The following is a 22217-nucleotide window of genomic DNA, read 5'->3' as shown; positions in this document are numbered from 1 at the left end:
TGAAATCAATTAATCAATGGGAAAGTGCATCAAATCGCGTGAAACTTGCATTGATTAAATAACATATTTTGAACAAGCAATACGCGACTAGAATTGCATTTGATAAAACGACATTTCACATGCAGTAACCTAACAGAAACAGGAAAGAAACAACCGTGTTTTATCGTTTCTCGCAAACGTGATCCAACTTGAGCGATCGCGTCTGCCGGCACAGACGATTGAAACGCGAAAAATAGTCCTTTACAAGTAAAAGGAGTGTATCTAGCGAATCTTAAAGAGGATAACTACGATAATTTGTTCAATTTGTTGAAGAAAGGGCGACGGTCGTGGCGCGCGGGTATTACCCTAAAAAAGGAAATCTTTACAACCTTGGGGGGGCAACAATCAGGGCAGTTTTATGTACAATAATCTCTACCGTGGCTGAAATTTGCTTCATCGCCGGTAGCATCGCTTTGTACAACCTCGAAATGGTACTCTTTACAGCCTGCGCGCCCAAACCTACACCGTTGATTTTTAGTATCCTGCACACGCCGGATTGTGTCCTTTGTGATATTCCTCCTCTATGGCGCGTAAAGCTTGCATCTACATTTTTCAATTCCACAAACGTCCGTCTCGGCACAAAAGAACGCGCTGACCTTCGTACGTGAAACAATCGTCTATCCCGGGATTGTTTGTCCCGTTAAACATGGTCGCCCCAGACTGTCACCGTTTTTGCTTTGTCCACCGATGCGAGGTAGGCACCGTGCGGATGCCAAGAAACTGCTGTCACCACAGTTCTGAAAGACATAGTGTAACAGATTGATTAGATCAACGCAACTTTTTTGCAATTCGTCGTACATGACGGCTGCAATTTAGAGATTTCCGGATTTTACAATAGATTAAAGTCGGCGGAATTAGTAACTTGTTTCTAAATTTAAAAACATATATATATATATATATATATAAGTATATATACATATATATATATTATATATATATATTATATATATATATATAAGTATATATATATATATATGTATATATACATATATATATATTATATATATATATTATATATATATATAAGTATATATATATATATATATATATATATATGTATATAATTGGTGATAAAAATAAGTGGACATATAGTGGAATTAGATAATTATCAATGAAGTTTCGTTAAACGCATCTTGTTTATGCAAAAATATAAATATTAATTTCATTTACTTATTAAACGATCTCTATAAGGACATATGAGAAATAGACTTAAGTATATAATACTAGTAGTAGTAGTATTATATAGTAGTATTATAAGTTTATTAAACTTCATTGATACTTTTATTACTTGTTCATTTATTTTTATCTCTGTACTTCACAATATTAACAGCAAGGTTATCTGAATAAAGGTGCTGGAAAGTTGACAACGAGGTAAGAAGAATTACAAAGATTACACGAAACAACATGCAATGTATTAACTGACTGCTCCGAGGTGAGCATCATTTTGAGGTCAATTGTGGATCTCAGATTGCGTTTTCAGATCGTAATAGCCTGATCGAATCGCTGCGACCACCGGCTAACTGTTATAAAAGAACACCGGTTTCCCATGACTGGTATATATCGGTAAGCGAACTGCGCACACGTTTCTCACTCGTCTGGTGAATTCGCTGTCTCTGGAAACAGGAAAGCACACGCAAATATGTCCGACGTGGTTGATTCGAGTTGGCCACGGCATCCTTTGCGGTGCCGGTCATACCGTTTTCTCTGTTTTCTCGTTTCTATTGTTTTTGCGCGGTAGCATGCGGTAAATATGTGCTAGAGGATTGTCGTAGCTCCGTTCGTTTCATCCGCCGCTGTGAATCGACATAATGCGGTGAAGGACACGGTCTTAATTAGGATGACTGAATATCATTGTCTTTCACCAGTCTTGTCTCGTCAAATGAGAGAAAATGGAGAAACAGGCCGCTCGGATACCACGATTTTTGCAGGTAGATCTTCGCCTAATATGGATTTTTATCTGTTTACTGGTGAACTAGTTTGAAAATGCTGCTAATGATTATCGATAAATTACATTGATGAACAAATTTCTATTGTATGTGTCGGTTTATGTTGGATATTTTTTGAAAGAAACAAGAAATACTTTAACATTTTTAACTTAGAAGTTATCATTCAAGGAAATTGGAAGAAATTTTACCTAATTGTAAGTAATTGTATCTTATTTAGTTTATACAACAATAAAATCAAGCATAATGCATTTCTTTTATTATTATATAAGGTTACATGATTTTATTTACGTTATTTACATACGTATTTCAGCTTTTTTATTACCAGATTCGTTCGAATTTCGAATATGTCGTCGTTGAATTTAATTCCATGGAAATGTTTCGTACTGAGGAAGTAACTTAAATACGAGACTTTAGTTTGTCTGCAGCCAAGTGTTACGCATATACATAAATGTTAAAAACTAACTGTTTCCCTTTTTCCACAGATTTAAAGCAAATGCCATTCTTAAATAGACCTAAGGCATGAAACTTGGATGTATTTCCTGCAACTTTTCTACTGTTAAATCCAATTTTTAAATGTGCCGTCTGATACAGCTCATTGTATTCTAAATTCATATGGAACATTATTAACTTGTTAGATGATGCAATCTGCCCTGAACAATAATTCTTATTAGCTAACTTATACCAAGATTGTATTAGAATCTATTTTGTAATCTGTTCGATAACAATCTGTAGTGTTACATATATATTATATAATCATATAAATATATATTATATATATTATAATATTTATAAACATATATTATACTGTTAAAAAGAGTTCACTTAAAACCTTACATTTCAGTTTTTGCCTTTTTTGATTCCTAAAACTCTATAAAATCCAAATCTCGAAATCAGCGAATGTCGATCATTTACCACAAAGAGAGCGTATTTTCTTTTGTCACATTTTTACGTTCCTACATATATCCTGCCAAAAACCTCTATCACATCATAAAACGAAAAAAGATATATCATTCCGTTGAATGAAAGAATAAACGTAACATTCACATCTCGAGAATACCGCCTATAAAGATATTATTACCGCAATACGATACTTTTCTCTTTGTGTATCTTTTGTTAAAGAAAAACTTTTGTTCTTGGAACCGCTAAGTTACGGAAGCATTAAAGCGACAACAGACCACCCTATACGCGAAAATCAACGATGGCGTGCACCGCTTTCGCTAAAGATTTCATTTGAATGTGGAAATACACAGTGGTGCGTAATTTTCTGGTCCGAGCGGCTTTGCCCATGCAGCAAAAGGTCTATAAAACCTGAATTCCCGAGGGTGATTCACGGGGCTCCGTAGAATCGTAAAAGGGTGTTTCTATGCGAGGACAAACGTGCTGAAAATGACATACCTTTTGCGTCTCGAGTAAAACTTCGCCCGGAGATAGTGCGTCGAGAAACGGGTATAAAATGTCTGTATATTTGGAATACTATAAAGGTCAAGTACAAACGGAGAGAATGATGTGCTAAAGGCAAATTGGATTCGTAAAAGTATGATTAAAAAATTTATATGTCGATTGAGAAACTTTTTGGGAAATGTCTATGGTGGATATAGACGAACATTACAAGAGAAGAACATGATAGATACAGTTTTCATAATTTTCTAATATTAATGTCGCTGTATGATTAAACAAAAAATTGTTAATATGACGCAATTCAAAGAAGAAGTTAACGTGTAAGATTCACAGATACGTTAATTTATTGCCTCTAATGTTACATAGTAGAAAAGCAATTATGTATCATAAATACCGAAAATATTCAAAGTAAATTCATATTTTTATAAATATACCTGATTGAAAGAAATGAAATCTAGAGAGAAAAGTATTTTACTTATTAAATATTACAGAGAGTACTACACTTTGGATATTTTACATATTTTTGTAAATTATGTGTAGTCTATGCATTTTTCACTTTCAAATTTCGCATAAATGCATAAAAATTTGCAGTGTAGTCATGATCTTTTACTCTGAACAATGATTAAGTTGTCGTATACATATATAAACCTACGAAACTATAGACAAAGTAAAAATTTCGAGTTCAGTTGCTGACAACGTTCTGCATACTAAACCAGGTCACTTGCAATATGATGGATTGATGCTGCAACGTAGAAAAACTGACCAAGAGAAAAACATTCCGGTGTTATTTTTTGACATCCATATCATTTTTGCTTGTACCTATACGCTCTTATATTTCATTTATATTGTACGCAGCTAGCGGAAAGCAAATGATATTTATACATATATATCAATTGAAGTACTTCGTACTTTATAGTTAGAAGCTGTCATTTCTTAATCAACATTGATTTTGATTTTGGTGAAACTATGATAAAGACTCTTCGACTAACATTGACATTGTAAAATAAATAAGTATTCTGATAATACAATCATCGTTTCATTAATTTATCGATAATCCACATAATTTTATTTTTTCGTTTACAACATTGCGTAATTTTATAGTTATAACAAAGAAGTTTATTAATTTCTTAGTAGACTTTAGATACATGTTAAATGCATATGCGAGTGTCAATATACGCTTCTATTCTTAAACATAAATATGCAGAAAATGCAAAATACACAACACACATTTTTATAATCTTCCTAGTCGAAAAACGAATTAAAATTTAGATTTCCCTTGTCTATTTGCATTCTATAAAAATATGCATTTGCATGAACATGCGCTTGGTTCTAAATAGAAGGACAAAACGAAAATGTAGAATACCATTTTTTTCACTTGAAACTTCATTTTTGAATAAATCGATATCGAAGTCACATCGAGTGCTGGCGTTTACGCGCGGACTCACTTATGCTTCGATCAGATATCGTTATAACCTACTTGTATTGGTGCTCGTAATCACATATCAAAAAATGAAAGATGAACAATAAAAGTTCTCTATTAATGCAAAAATTGTCGGGAATAACTCCCATTTCTCTACCAAAGTAATTGCGTCCTGCGTACTACGCTCGTACGATTGCTTCCAAAAGTATTCTGTATTTTCACATATTCCACGTATAATCATCTTCTTTCGAATTATACTCAGCAGTACGGTGACATCATACATGGAAAACGTTAATAATTTAATATTTAATTTAATATAATTTGCTACTTATTAAATTCAATTTGTATGAATTATGAAATTCCAGGTAATAAAACGAAGTTCTTACTAATTATTTATGGTATATGAATATTTCCTGTTGATACTGTAATCCACCTAATATTGGATAGCTTATGAAACGTGTACATATAAGCTAGAAATGTATAGTTGACGAAAATAGAAATTTACATTAAATAGAAAATAGAACAAGATACTAGACTTTGCATTTTATATTTCTAGGAACATATAAATCAATTGATTCAAATGGGAACATTTAAAGTTCCAGTGCTTTTGCTACAGAACTAGGGTACTTATTTTCGTTTCTAGTTTCTAATTAGGACATTAATTTCTATCTTATGGATAGCAGAGTTAAATTTATGGAATCTTGTTTCCACATAAACTAGAATATTAAACATTCGCTCTTTGAATAAAAATGAAGTTTTATAACATTTCTTGCTTTTCCACCTTCTAATTAGTATATTAAGTGTTACACTATTTCAAATTGTACATTAACACGTAGTACTTGCCGACCTATAGTGTCTATAGTGAGAATAAAAAATGATACTCTTTAGAACATGGTTTTGCGACATGCGGGTATACTTTACGCGAATATTCATGTTCGTCCGAGAGCGAAATAAAGAAAGAAAAGTCGGTAATATACATGTATGTATCGATAGCAAAACAAGCAAATCCGGGCAAAAAATTGCGGATTAAGTAGAAGGCCAACAATTAAAGAAGTAAAATCGCTAAAAACCGCTAGAAATGTTCAATAAGTTTCAATGTAAGATAGATAGGTGGCAAATAGTTGATCCTACAAACGAGAAAAAAGAAAGAATCAAATCGATTGTACATGGACGCTTGATCGATATGCCTATGAGTAAGTAAACTTTGTTTCTGACAAGAAGGCGGGCTCATATGGGAGGAAACAACAATGTCGAAGAGAGAAAAAGTATTGGAGGAGAAACGTGCGTCGCGACGACCGCCCGTCGTGCACGGCGTCCGCCGTCGTCACCGCAGGCAGTGCTACCATCCACGACAACCAGCAACGACAACCAACCACAACAACAACGATATTTTTCGAAGTGTCTCGGTTCCCTATCCGAGATACCTTTGCGAAACCAGCTACCTACGTGGTGTGTATTGCGAGTGTGATAAAGGAGCCCTATCCATTTTTGCCGAAGGAGTGTGGAAATAAGCTTTCTCGAACGACGTTTCCAACCGTTACTTTGCCTCTATGGCTGCCCCCTTTGTTTCTCTTTTCCTTTCATTGCATTGCATTTCGTTCGGTCGCCTGTTTTTCCCCACCCACCTTCTATGGCGAGTGTGCTAGTGTTTAACCAAGAAAAAAATGACTGGAAGAAACGCGAAAAAGATTGGTTAACCGAAGAGAAGAAAAAAGCCGAGTAATATCATCACAATTATTCAATCGATTCAGTTTAATTTCGCCAAGTGTTATTCTATAATTGCACCTGTTTTTTAGGAAACTTCGCTAGTTATTTGCGTTAGGATAAGAGAAAAGGAAAGCAGGACATTAATTAATTCTTTTATAATCTTCTTTCTTCTCTAGTACTATTTCTGGGTTTTTCTTTTATACATTTTTTGATGATTTACTCGTAACAATAGTGAATAAAATTTGTCTAATGTACTTGCTTCTGTTCCGACAATAGCAAGAATCAATCTTGATAGTGAAGTATGCCTTATCTTTTAGTGATTGTTGAATAATTAAGAAAAAAAACTCGATTTGTTATAGATCAACATGTAAACGTCGATAGACGATGTTTTATAAAAACCAGTGGCAAATAATTATAGAAGAATGAGGAAGGGAAGTGGCAAGTGAAACGTATTCGCTAGGAGAGCAACCAAGGATTTCAGATTTCAGCTTCGGGCGATGGATTATGCGGAGCGCAAGGATTGTAAGAAAGAGGATATTGTTGCCGGGGGATCACTTAAGGAAAGAAAAGCATCGGAAGAGCAGCGTCGCCTATTTTGTAGCATAAGTGCGCCTCATTTATCCGGTGGAACGCGAAATAATTAACAAAATTGCAGAGAATATTGTGACTTAGAGCTTCAAGTAAAAAATTTTAATTTACATACTATAATATGAATTTATTATAAAAACAAGTAGTTGTTTCCAATGTGTATTACTATGTGTGCTATTTAAAGAAGTACACAGATGACTACGTTTTGGTTGGAGAAAAGCAGTTTTTTCAGGAATTCGTTTACATTCGAGCGTATTGTCAAACTTTTATTCAGAACATTCTTTCTCAGATCATCGAGAGTGTCTAAAAAATCATAGCTTATCATTACACAAAATGACTAAATATGCTTACCACAGTTCACAGTATAAAAGCAATAATATGTAGTTAGAAATTCCATACTGTAATTTGCATAAAAGAACTATATATTTATTATTATTCAGACACTAAAGACGTGTTACGATACCAAAGTGTAATACATAATCTAATGATCTGAAAACGTTAATAACATATTCATCTATTCGCTAAAACTTGTATCATAAATTTGGTTCTTAGACAAAAACATAAGTGTACAGGATACCGATAATATCCAGTTTCCCAACAGCATTTTCATCGCAAATCTCTATAAATGTTATAAATTATAATAATTAACGAGCAAAAGCACCTACCTCTTCACATTTCGGTATTTATAATTATTTTTAATTTTCATATTATAGGAACGACGAGTTATCACCAGTGGCTAACACCAAATTCATATGCAACCGCCAATTATTAAGTCGGCTGATTTACGCGCAACGTGTCGAGACCTGTATTAAAATGAATGAGTGAAAAATATGATTTATCGCACGGAAAGATTATCGAAACATTGTTTTATAAGTATTAAAGGGGAAGCAGGTTGACAGGCAGGAGCTGGTCAATTTACTCTTTGGCAATGCGTCTTTTATCATACTTAGCAGCTCCTTTGTAATATGTCAGTGCAAAATGATGAGCACCACCTGTTGACACAGTCGACGTAGGCGATGCCTTAAGGCGATAAATTTGCAGCACCGGCAAAATGAGAATCTTAACGCACCTAACCGTGAGATATAATCTTTCATTGCGCAGCAACATGTTGACGCATTCACACAATGTATTTTAGATTTTTATGAAAACACTGCATCTTAATATTTTTCAGTGTATTATATCATTAATGGCGGAACTAATCCAATTTGAAAATTATTCGAGTATTAATAGAGTAATACCGATTATCAATATGTTTTTCAACGAATAATAAGACTTTTAACATTCTAAGAAAAACCTTAGCATAAAATGGTTGGTTTTCAATATTACTACGTAAATTTCATTTCTTGTTTCTGCCTCTAAACTCAAAAAACATGTATATTATTTACCGTAATTTAAAAAATAAATACAATGATTATATTAAATAAATTGGATAGAAATAAATTTACCTTGAAATATAGAATAATATTCGTAATAAGTATATATACTTATTTTAGGTTATAAGATAAAGGATCCCTTTATAGGCAGTAATTTATAAAAAGGAATCAATTTCACGATTCTGTTTATGCAAGTAATTCATCTACACTGGCACGTTGCCATTTAATCAGGGTAAAAATGTTTGTTACATTATATATGTATCACCGTCCATGTGTTTATATAAGCTAAATGAGCTACGGTTACGTAGGCGGATGAAAAAGCGCATAATTTGAAACATGATTTTCCTTCTACTAACAAATACACGGGGCGGAATTCGGATATTGTTGTACGGTATTAATGTTAGAAAAATTAGATATACACGTTTCATACGTTTCGGTATCCTATTTAGAAAAATAGGAAATTTTGTTACAATTTAGCTTTGAAGATGAATATAAAGATAATAATGAAATTAGAAATTTGTATTTAATTATTAACATTTGAAGTTCTCTTACGAATAACGCATTATTACTTAAAGTTAATTATTATCACTTCTTTTGTATTCATTCTGGTGTGAATTATCATTTAAATACTTTTTGCGATTTTATTTTTCGTCGCAAATATAAAAATACATATAATTATAATTAAATATATATAATTGTATCGTATAATTATCGTATTTGGTAAAAGATAAGGTATAAGAAATAACTACAAATTTCGAGGTTAACCAACAAAGATGTCTTTGCAAATCGTATCGTAGTAAACATTCATGCTTAACTGAATGTGGAGCGCAAAGCGTTGCAGGGTTAACTACCTTTACGTCAGAATTAATTGATTCGGAAAGCTGTTGGATGCACGCCACAAATGAGTTTACAATGAATTTCAGCTTGATACGTTCTGTCATTTTAAGCAATTCAGTGATCAAAGATCTCGTATGATCGTAGCGGACACTTGCTTCAGTTTATCAATTAAAAAAATATCAAATAAAGTTTATTTATATGTACACATCCAAAAATCTTTTTCGTAATAGCTTCTATTATCATTATACATCTTTGCAGTACAAGTAAAGAATCTTAATTTATCTCGTTTAATTCGTAACTTGTACTTTCTTATCTTAATGATATAAATTTCACGAATTTTGTAGTGAATTTATAGTCGGAAATCTTTAATATTCAATTTAAAGGTTGTATTTTGCGTTGTGCAAAAAATTCGTTCTCTGCACTTTACATATAACAAAATTATTTTATTCAGAAGCAATTATTTCGTGAAATAACTACCTTCAACATATTTTTCCACGTTTTCATCCACAACACGTAGATATATATCCTTCCATTAATACCAATTTACCAACGTCACGCCAAGAATAGCGATGTTATAGCATAACGAACTCTGCAATGTTTCATGCATTGAGCCATGAATCTCATTCTCGAGTGCTTCGTTTGATTTTCTCAAAACTTTCTTTTCTCTTTTCTATCAAATAATTCAAATTTTCCTTTGCTTTTTACTGTATACAATCTTTTTACAAGGAGAGATTGGCATGTCAACATACCCTTTGGTGAAAGTTAAGCGCTTCCTATTATTCAAATCGCTAATGACTGCTTTTCCTAATGACGTACAGCTATGCAAATTTGCTTCCTTTAATCTACGGGCTACTGATTTTAAGAACATGCTTAAATCAAGCCTTTCAATTACCTGGTGACGTGTAATGGTAGGTTTATGTCGACAGTTCTTTACAATTCGTTTATCATTCTTTTTGTCGTATATACGATTTAGAACTAATGAAATGTATTAAAGTAAAGATTTTACTTGCTTCAAATTTTTTTTAAAACAAATTTTAATGTTTTATATTTTTCAGTACCATTTATATTATCAACCATTTTAAATCGCCAACTAATTTGTAGTACAAACTTTCGTCGTTTTTATTTGTTTAACGTAATTATGCATAATAATGGTCGAAAATATGTAACATTAAATTATCATCGAAAGATAATGTCCATTCTATCTGTCAGATAGATTGAAAGCGTCAAATAAAGATTATTCAAAAACAATATAATCTATTCCCATTCATTATTTTGAATTACTACAATCGATACAAAAATAATTTTCACAAGCATTTCACATTCACTTATTTTCCAATGAAACTTTCATCAATCATGTTCTACATTTTCTTCTGGCATTATTAAATTTTTAAAAGCTACATAAAAATACTATAAAATTCAATACGTTTAGTATTAACTAATTGGCATATAAATGCTACAATAAAAACAATAGTACGTAAATGTTTTTTATAATGCTCACTGTATATAAGAACCAGCAAATGCGCCAAATGCGTACATATATCAATAAGAAGATAAAACAAGCGGGGCATCTGCATGATTTTATTATATGTCCGGCATGCAACGCAATCAAGGGAACGGTGTAGAAAATCGAGTAAATCTAGCGTTGTATTGAAGCAAAGAAACGAACAGGCCCGCGAACATCCGCGGAAGAGTTTGAATAGCGCGATGGCGATTACTTTCTCCGGTGTATTTAGCGGCCGAGTCACGGAAGTGAGTGATCGCGGGGAGCAATTCATAGACGCGTAGGAGTCGCGACAATTCTGCAAGGAATTCCGCCGGTTATCGAGACAATCGTGTATCTCTGCCATCAATCTACGTGGCCGCGAGCGACGCGTATCTGAATGCTTGCTCGGCCACGAACAGTGGCGCCTAATGGCGCGCTCATTGACGTACAGTTCCCGGTGACTCTACGGGCTGCAGGGTACGAGAATGACAATACGTACGATGATTAGATCGGCGTCGTTCTCACGGCAAATGACGCGAAACGTCGCCACAAACACTATCGTCGTAAAGAAGCAACGCCTGTGACACATCATTGCGCTCGTAAGCAGCTTTCACAGGCTCCTCTTTTGTACCTTCGTTGCATACGCGAATGCGTACACGACTCGGATAAACCTGTATGTGAAAGGCGGTTCATTATTATTACAGATATGTAGATTTATCGAATTATAAAATCGCTAGGTTTTTCGAGATACGACCGATAAGCGCGAACAGGATGTTCCTGTTTGGTGTCAAAGCGCCTTATCGACCAGATATATTGATAATCAACATCTTTTCCAGTATTCAGGATTCGCGGAAGCATTTCTGAGAGTGTTTCTCAGAAATTATTTCACCCGCAGGTTTATTATTATGTGTGGCTGCTAGTGGTAGTATAGGAATCTGATGAAATCAGAGAGTAGAGATACAGTGGATTATAAATGGTGTACTAGGAAGTATCTTTATGATTTAGATGTTTGCGGTTTTTCTAGTAAATGATGTGAAAATATTTTAAAAGAACGTTATATGCACATTTTACCGGTTATTCTCTATTTTGTTATTTAATTGGATATAATGTAATACACTTGTCTGCATAATGTACTGTATGATGTAATCTAATCTATTTGTCGTTCTGCATTTATATACAATTTTTAATCAATTACAAGATTTCTTCTTTATATTCTGGAATTCAGATGCGTGAAGATATTTCTTCGTATACTTACAAGAAACTTTCATATTGTGGTTCGACGCAGTAGGTATTTCAATTAAAGCACTATACAATTTAAAATATACGCAATAATTCCACAATATACAAATGAAATCAAACACGGAAGCGTCGAATAATACAATTAAAACAAGCATTTAAAAGAGATTTCAACATTCAATAAAAATTTAACGATTTATAATGAAAAGGTTAAAACTGTCCTACTTATAAACGGAATAATATACAAATGTTGCGATTAAATCTGTAATAAACTTAGCTGTACACAGTACCTTAAGCAATGTATGTATCTGTGTGTTTAAGCGCTTTAGGTAGCGCTGTAACAGGAAAATCTGGAAGCACGAGGCAAACGTATACACGTTGCCATAAACGATCAAACGAAACGATCGTGACAATGAATTCCGCTGTAACACAAATTCTCTTACTTAACCCATGTTCGCGTTACGGTTACGAGTTCATATTTGATTCGAATTCACGCTTGGTCCCCCGAACGTTTTCTCGAGTGTATTGAACATACAGTTTTAGTAAACGGCAGCGAAATTCCACGCGGTTCTCCGTTAAAGTTTCGCACCGCTTGTGCGAAATTCTGCTTCACTTTCACCACCTATGTAAGGCTTCCTGGGTACATCAGCAGTGGTTGGGTGCAACGTTGAATCCCGTGAATACTTATACTCAAGATCGATGTGCTGCATCCTCGCACGGTGCTCCATTATTCCTACGTTAGAGTTAGTTCACCAGCAGTGGCGAGCAAACTTCCTGCTTTTTTTACCGTGCCCCTTTTTAATTCTTAACGTACGATACACGCTAAAAGGTCTATTTCCGTTCGGCAACCATCTATCTCCTTTTTCTAGTTTTATGCAAAGGGAGGAGAAGAAAAAAGAAATCAAAGCTGCAAATGGAACGGCTTGATAGAAGGAATGAGAGAAATTGAAGCAAATAAATTGCATAGGTACATTGAAGAACATTCCAGAAACGAAATTACTCTGTAATATAAAACTCCATTTGTTGGAACAAGATTGTGATTAATGTCCGATTAACTGAATTTCTGCTTTGAATTCACATACCTGAACGTGGCTCCTATTACGTGAACGAAAAATGATAGACAATGAAATAACTACAATACGTGAACTTCTATCATATAAACTCCAATCATATAAGCCGTTTGACTCTCGAAAATTTTAGAATAAAATCAATGAACTTAGACTATAACATTTATGATTACACAGTTTTTAATATATGAAAGTAGTAACGTACTTTATATACGTCTGACGTGCATTTAAAATAATTACAGAATGCTTGGAATTGATGACAGAACGATTTAGACTTTTTCTAGAATTCCTATCTAGATCAATATTTCTTAGGAACACAAAATTAAGAACGAGGGAAATTCAATCATTAGACGAGCTTATAGAGTTAACAGGAAGCGGAGATATATCTATCGGTTAAATTCTTCCTACTTGATTATTAAGTGCAACGACGTGCATCGGAAGGAGAGATTTATGCTAATCTGATAGGAATATAATATGAGGATATTGCATCGAATATGATAGAAATTAACTTGCCGTGATAGAGATAAGCATGTAACAGTAGCCTTTTAACAACTTTTTGTTTCGAAAAGCCCAAAATTAAGGTAAATTATAACGTGAAAAAGGGCCCCTTGGCGTTACTTCGGATGCAGCTGGCGCGTAACTTTCATCGATTTATGATGGTTGGAAGTCTCTGCGTGAAAGATAAGTGAAATATATGTACCAGCACTTATGTATATACTAATAAATTTGCGGTGTCTATTAAGTATTAATATAAATAAATTTTCTGCAAATTAATTATTTTATCAGTATGACAAATAAGTAGCAGTTTGTCTATATTTAGTTCAAAGCAGATACTTCTGGAGGATTGCTAGGATTTCAGGAGAACTGTAACAGCTGTTTATATGGATTTAAAGCTGCTTAGTTATAGTATTTCCAGATTAACGTGCTCTTGAGCAACGTTATCCGATCAGAAAACTCTTGCGTAATGGAACTAATATTAGGGAAATGTTGCTAATTATTAAGTTATTAATTAACAACGATAATGAAGTTATAACACTTCTGACAAAAATTTGTTTGAAATTACACGCCAGATAATTGTTCCATCCGACGAAAATTTTTAAAGCTACTTGTGTAATAGTTCACTAGTAGCCAATTCTCAATTACTATTATTAGAGAAATTTTACTATAAACGCTAACAATGATATTTATAGTGGCAACAAGTAATAAAAGTGAAATTTGCAAATTACGTGCTAGTTAATTGTTTTATTCAATACAAAATTGTAAAAATGCTATATGTACAATAGAAGTCTCTAATAATCATCAATATTATTAATTAATAAATTATTGTGTAAGAATTCACTGATATTCTTAATTAATAAATTGTTGTAGACAGAGACATCGACATCCACAAATCCCAGACATCCACCACATCTTCTCCTGTAAAGTTTATTGTCACACAATGGCCTAAAATCTCTAATCATAAATACGACCACGTTATGGAAGATGCGCAACGACCTATTTAAAAAATATTAAACTGATGCCAGTAACCGCAAGAGAAAAGATCTATACGCGGTTGATAGAGAGGTTTTATCGAAAGCTGATCATCAATAGAAAAATATAACGAGCAAAAAGGAAAAGGGAGGATTGTTAAGGGTATGAAAGGGAGGGAAATACGAAGGAACGGGGGTGGAAGAGAAGGCACGAGGTTGAACTGACATGTATATCCGTACCAGCTGCCAGCTCCTGGCACGAAGGGACCTAGGAATGGGAAAAACAGATAAAGAGCTCACCGGTGCTTGCCTTTCCGAAGATACGACGAAGATAAATGACATAATATCGTGCCGGACTGGCCGATCATTGCCCCAGAAACGAAATCGAGTTAAGCGAAAAGAGTGTTACGGGGCAATTGATCTCTGACGATGCTTCGTTACGCTGGGCGACAATGAAATCCGTCTGATACTCATCAGGGAATGCCAGGAAGATTGCTTTCCTGGCTGATTCAAACGGTTAGGATACACGTGTACGGTATACGTATCGACACATTCAGCCAATATAATGTAATCCTTTTTTTCTTCATCCGACATGTTTACCGTCTATCTTCCCTCTTCACTGTCCTGAAGGAAGAATCGCTGAGTATTCATTACGCCTTTTGGTCGCCGTATTCACTGACGGCTGTGTTTAATTCCTTGGTGATATTGATTCCTTACTTACAATTACTCGGGAACTGTCGATAAACGGAACGATAAAATATGCGCCATTCGAAGAACTAACTTCACGAATCAAGCTAACCATCTGGATAAGGAAATACCTACTTTTGTAACAACAGCGTTACAATGATCACTGGACATCGTCATATTTCACAAAGAAGCATAATAATAATCGATCGGAGAAATTTATGAATACATCAACTAATTACTGTTGTTGAGTTTACGACATCTGTAAATATTTACTCGGCACGGTCGTAAACCATCGCCATAAATCATTGCCCCGTCTCGCTACCGCGACTTTCAGCATTATCGGCAGCACGCTTATTAAAGGACCAGCGGTTGAATAAGAGAGCAATGAGCGTTAAGGCGGCTCACGGTATTTAGGTGTCCGGTGGTATATTATATCTGTATAATTAGGAAGACCCAATAATTTCGGCGTGGCTAGGGGTACTCGATTAATACGTGGTCTAATATTAAACTGTTGATCGCAACCTCTACCTACCAATCAGAGAGTACTGTCTGAAAGTGGACAAGTTTCCAGAAACGGTATCAACTAGAATCTTGACTTTGCCTTATTAGGAAATTTTTGCAATTTGTTAAATTCATTCCAGCCACCGTATATTAAAGCAGTCTCAAGTTTTTAGTTACCTTGATGCATAGTCTATAACGTTTAACTTTGTAATTACTCGCTGCTGCGTGTGCTAGGATAATATATTATATACATACTTTTTTTTAGGCATTCGTAGTTGAAGTATGGTATGCATGGCTTGCTGGAACGAAAAATATCAGGTTATCCCAGCGATATAACTTGCAAGAATCTCGAAATCGCTACTTAGATTTCTCCACTTATCACGAAGCCAGTTTATGTATGGAAGCACCTAATTTTCGTCTTCCGTTGATTTATCGTTTACCACTTACGATTTTGTTTTATCCTTGTAATCGCGGATTTATTCGAATATTTCAGGATGAATTATTGACTGGTATATTTAAGTAGAATTTTTCTGCTGTGGAGGTTAGGTCTTCTTCGTTTCTTCTTCGTTCCTTCTTCTAGTATCTTCTTCGTTTATTTTGAGTGAAATGAGATATTAACTTCTCTTTATTTATCTGAGACTGCTTTTATTCTGTATAGGTAAGCAGTTGTTGCGAAAAACGTTTTTTTCAAATGGAAGTGAATGATATAAAAATAAATATATTCTCGGATGAGAAGTATTTTATTAAATGTTCAAAATAATATACCTGCATTTATAAAATCTTTCATGAATTTTTAATATTTAATAATAGATATTAATGGTATAAGCGAAATGCACAGGTATTTCTTTTTCCATTTGTTTCTTTATTATAGAAACAATAATCATTGCATTGTGTTCTATATAATATCATAAGAACCACAGGCTGTTCTTTTACTTGCTTTAGAAACTATTTATGTTATGCACTGTTTAATAGCAGCTGTTACTATATATGTACAACAAGGTATGACAATTATTTTCCCGATTATTACAAACGTTAAAGCTGCTAGATTCTGATAGACCCCGCTTACTAGTTACGAGTTAATTTCAAATAACGCATTAAAAATGAAAAATAGTTATTAACGTGCTATAAAGGTGTGGTTACTAGCATTATATCATTCCATATCGCACTGCTTATAGTAAATAGTTCATTTTATCATTTTCAGTGGGTATATGCGAAATGTACTCACGAATGCGTTGTAAATATACAAAACCATAGCCTTTGGCAATAATAACGGTAGAGGTATAAAGTAAATCTTCAGATAATGTTGCTGGCAAAGATTGAGATAGGAATTATTTACTTTATATTCATCTACTCTTCTTACACGTGTGGACATTTATGTATTAGAAATATTTCACGAGATATTTTAACATCGTTTGGTATTAAATATTTTCACTTGATTTATCGCTTCTGGTACTAGTTTTAGTTGGCAATCTACGCTTTAGAATTCCAATGACAAATGTGTATGTAATCTATCATGATTCATTAGCTGTTATAAGAGGTGTTTCTGGTGTTTCATGCCAAGGCCGATAAGTATTTGTTACTTATCCTTTATTCCAAAATCTTACGATTAACAAGCCACTATGAAACAATAATAGTCCCTCTTTAAAGAAAGAGTACAAAATTTAACCAAGAGCTGCAAAGGATTACCATAAACACGTATTGTTTACGGGTATAAACGATAAAAAGAGGTAAAAGTGTCCCATCTTTGTAGTCGAAGGATCGTGGTTGATACCAATACACGCGACGCAGGTTGTTGCAAGAATATAAGAAAGAAGACACGAAATACTTGCAAAAACCCATGAAATACACTAATCGAACTACTTCCTTAGGGGTCCAGTTATACCCTCTAACTATCGCGGTGAGCCATCTACTCGTAAAGTACAAGACAAAATCGCCATAAATGCGTGCGTGACTGAAATATGGCGCAGTAATGTTTATGAGATGCTGTTACTTGTCAGTTACCGCTGAAAAGAATAATAACCCGTGCTGTTACCACGCCTGGCTACGCACTTATTTATTAATAACAAGTTACACAAATCAAGGTATCGCTGGCTTCGCGGCGGAATGATAGCCTTTATTCCCGCTGCTCTTCGTGCACGTGGGAAAACCATTGTGCCTTGGTTTGAGCACATCCTTCCATTTTCCGCATTCTGGCTGCTCGAGTTAACGACGTTTCGGGTTATTTTGCTTATATATACTTTGCGTTAGCGCGTCCTTAGCTACGCGATCGATGCGATTTTTCTTCGATGGAACCAGTTATCATAAACCGCGTGTTAGCCGCGCCTAAGCGAGTTGCTTTATTTGAAATGTAAATAAGGATGTTATCAATTTTAGATCATTGATTATCGGATAGAAAAAATTTCGATCAAACGGGAACGCGGCTATTGGTCTTTTTCTTTTTTTCAAGAACTTTTTACGTGTCAGATTTTATTGACGTAACAGTGAATGTATTCTGACAGAATTCGATAATTAAAAGATAAATGAGAATGATTGTGAGACATTAGGTACTTCAATTTGTTTGAATTCTTCATTTCGATCATTATAGGAAATTATACGCGATTTAATTTGATTAAATTACAAACATGCATATAACTCTTTATTAATAGCGAGGTATGTAGTGAGGTAGTAAGTTATGATACGAATTTAATTAGAAGAACATTATTGGCGTCGACTTATACTGTATTTATTACATCGCTTTATAGTTCATAAATTACTTAATTTAAAGCAGAAAGTCTTATTAATAATACTATGCACGAAAATTGTATTGGATCAAAAGATGCAAGTAGAATTATTTATTAATGTCGAGAAAATCGAAGATTGTACTATACTATAATTAATTATATAAAACGCTTAAGTATTAATGAAAACAGTCTCGGTGTATATCAAGGAAGTTTTCAATTACAAAAGTACCTTAACAAAAACTCATGATCTTTTAAAGTCTTATACAGGGTATTTTATGTAGCTTTTTTCCCTCTACATCTGAATATTTTACTACCGTGACACTTTACACGTTTTTCTCCTTTATGACGTTACATCATTCTGCATAATATATCCTATATTCAATAACTGAACTTTTCTTCATTAGGAATTACCAACAATCGATGCTTTAATTTCACAACTTTAAGAATAACTCATTATATTTTAAGATCTACGAGATTTGAATAAGATGCCCGAGGGTTGCCCGACTACCTTCTCGATTTCCTTGACAAGGAAAGCGAAATCGAGAAAGCTCGTTTTACTCTTCTAAAGCTTGTTTTACTCGAGTAAATCTTGTACAGCACTGCTTTAAATATATCTCTTATGGAACAGAAAATAATATTACGTTGATCTTTTATTATTATCTTCTCAGTAAAGATAATTTCGTAGTTACAAAGGATATCGTTTTATAGGTAAAGATTTTAAATAATGAATTAAAAAATATAGATAAATTTTTTTAATTAATGGAATTACTACGAGTCAAAAAATTTCCCAGAAAATATATAAAAACCAAACTCAATAATAAATATTGGAAAATTAATTAACAGATTAGATAACGAAACTAAATAAATGTTAATTCCAGAGTATAAAATTCACAGAAAAATATTATATTTACCCTAAACAGCATCAAGCATTCCAAAATAACAACTGCTATAAACGCGAACGTTTCTTTTCCAAACTAGGCTACATACTAAGAAGTAGAACGTTCAGCGAGAACACAGGAGGCAGTCTTGAATAACGAAGGAAAGGTTTTATATCTAACCATAACCCCTTGGTCTTTTATCAGGACTGGTTCGCTTGGTATTTTTCCTATCTCGGCGAGGCAAGCCAGATAGCCGACAAATAAGAAGAGTATCGCTCGCAGTAATCTGTTAACTTTGAATCTAACATGCAGTTACATATCCATTGCAAGGATGGTTTGCGTGTTATAGGATTTCGCGAAACGGCCGAATCTCACGCGTTATCCGTGATAGATACGGTTACGTGTATCTGACTATCGAGAGCGCGCATTAAATACAGGATTGTAGAATCATTGCGGAGCGTACGCGAAGCTTCGACGCGGACGAAGGAGGCGGGAGGCGATTGTAAAAGGGCGAGGCGCTTATTAAGTTAGTGCCGGGGATTCCTGAGCGCGCGAGTACGCGCCACAACGTATGAATTACACGATCCAGCTTCGTACGTCCGACGATCATGAGAGAAAAAGCGGAGGGAGGAGAATACGACAGAGAACGAAGGTGATGAGGACGACTGGAGGAGAAATGACGACGAAAGATGACGCTTCGACCGACCCCAGCCGCGGCCGCGCTTCGTCTATAGTGAAAGTAATAACAGTGAAACGTGCGCATACACCGGCAAAATCACGCACGCAGACCAACTCACTGGACCAGCTTCTACGTGACTGGTACTTAAGCTATTTTTCGATACGACCGGTACTTAGGTGCACGCCGGACTACACAACCGCCCGCTGGGCTCTCCCATAGAAACCACCACCGAAGATCTCGTAGCGTCCTTGGGAAGCTCGAGGAGGCCGAGGACGAAGCGGTCAACGACTAAGAAAGGGGAAGGAAGGAACGGATAATTGTAGAACGGGCCTCGCGATATATCCACCGTGAAATTTGAGTGAAAACGATCACACATGCGCGCCACCACTGAAGAAGAAGCGGATAGTCCGCTTTCGTTTTTCTCATAGTCCCCTTTCCTCTTCCTTATCGTGACTTTGTCTCGATGTTACATGTAAGGATTGCAGGATATGTGATGGATGATGTTACGATATCAGCGGAGATTGTTTATAATTTTTTAGATCGAACCTGTTTAATAGACCAACAGAAAAAGCAAAGACATAATGGCAATGGACAGGAGGAACACGAAAGGAGAATTTCCTGGAGTGGATTATTTAATTGCGATCAAGCTATGTTTTAGACTATAAGTATAATTCATTGAAATCTGAGCAAGTTAAAAGTTTCTTGTAGTATTTGCACTATTAAATCTATTGAAAAGCAAAGCATATTTACGAAACGCAATTGCAAATTTAATAATATGTCGATAACTTTGTGTGAAAGCAAAAAGCTGATATTTTATCAATAATATTCGTCTATACAATTATAATAGAATGGCTACAAAAAGTATTCGCACACCACTGTATCTATTATAGCCTTCACATATCAATTTCGATTATGTTCAAGTATATATATACTTATTCATATATACGTAAACATGAAAGAACATGATAGAAAACTACTTCATTGGAAAATAAGGGTACAAATGCAAATACTTGCATTGCGATCACAATATGTCATTATTTGATAAGTAATTAACGCACACCTCCTGTATTTTATACAACACCTTTTTTGTTTTCAATCTCACGTACAAATTGTGGTACGGTGACTCCCTTATCACGCATATTTTATTATACGAAAAATGAATGTTCGTTCGATGCGACAGTTTGAATTGCGGGAGCCGACACGGTGGCTTGAAGAAGTTGCTGGCTACCAAGCTACCGTATAAATTTGCGATATCGCGATGTATCCCCCATATATATATGTGTGTATGTGTGTATACGTATATACATATACATATAATAATATATAAAAATACTATGTGCACAGAGGGTCTAACGTAAAATGGGCGGGGAGTGTCCACAGATATACATGTAAGTAGAGAAGTTGGAGAAGGAAATCGGGTCACGCCGAGATATTTTTCTGCGTCTTTCCACTTTACTAGGCGAAGGTTAGGGGATGTAAGCGTTCGAACGTGTATGCTCTGGACTAAAGAACATACATACACAATTTCTCTCATCGGCGATACGTATGCAAAGCACTGGAAGGTGCTTGCAACAATTATGAACGGTTTGGTGATTCTGCACGCAAGAGTAGCGCGCATTCGAGTCAGGACGATCAGAGCCGTCAGAGAAAAATGAGAAAAAGACAATGAAAAGGAGCTGAAGAATGATGCTATATACAGGCCTTGATAGCTTCGAATAGAATGATTACGTAAAAATGATTTTTAGTTGAACGTTAATGTGATTTTAAGGCTTGCTTATTCAAATACTCTGCGTCTCATAACAGAATTATGAAACCAATCTAAAATTTCCAATTGAAGTGCTCGGAACGAGAACCGGTCAACTCCACTATCGGAAACTTCACAGTATCAACTGTCTAGCTAACAGTAAGTTCTCCTGTAAAAATTGTTTAAACGTGTAAAGATTATATTAGTAACACATTTTTCACGAGAGATAGTGTAACTAGTAGTGACAGCTTCAATAGAATTTCTTCTTCTTCAGTGGAGTTGTCAGTTTCTTGCATCGAAATTAAGAATAGATAAATGAAAATCTCTAAATGCAGGTTTATTTATCAAGAACCATATAAATAACGAAGATTATAAATTCAATATACGTAATATTCATTTACTATCTGTATCAGTTTGTGGATTTAAATTTGGACTAAGATTTGGA

The 22217-nt window shown here is 34.6% G+C and overlaps 1 protein-coding gene across 3 annotated transcripts in view; it reads right to left on the bottom strand.

Annotated features, from left to right (window-relative positions):
• Positions 1 to 605: 605 nt before the first annotated feature.
• Positions 606 to 22217, bottom strand: part of LOC117204959 (autophagy-related protein 16-1) — a 600053-nt gene continuing 578441 nt past the window's right edge. For 2 of the 3 annotated variants that reach the window (XM_033442910.1, XM_033442912.1), the window contains one exon: positions 606 to 776. In XM_033442910.1, the coding sequence (XP_033298801.1) occupies positions 680 to 776 (97 nt within the window). In that variant the 3' untranslated portion in view covers positions 606 to 679. Of the gene's footprint in view, positions 777 to 11321; positions 11463 to 22217 lie in introns of those variants that run through there. The other variant, XM_033442911.1, reaches the window with a different exon arrangement.

Source organism: Bombus bifarius, unplaced genomic scaffold (assembly GCF_011952205.1).
Source record: "Bombus bifarius isolate JDL3187 unplaced genomic scaffold, Bbif_JDL3187 scf7180000007984, whole genome shotgun sequence".
NCBI lineage: Eukaryota > Metazoa > Arthropoda > Insecta > Hymenoptera > Apidae > Bombus > Bombus bifarius.
Note: the sequence above shows the minus strand (reverse complement) of the source record. Positions and strands in the feature narration are given on the sequence as shown.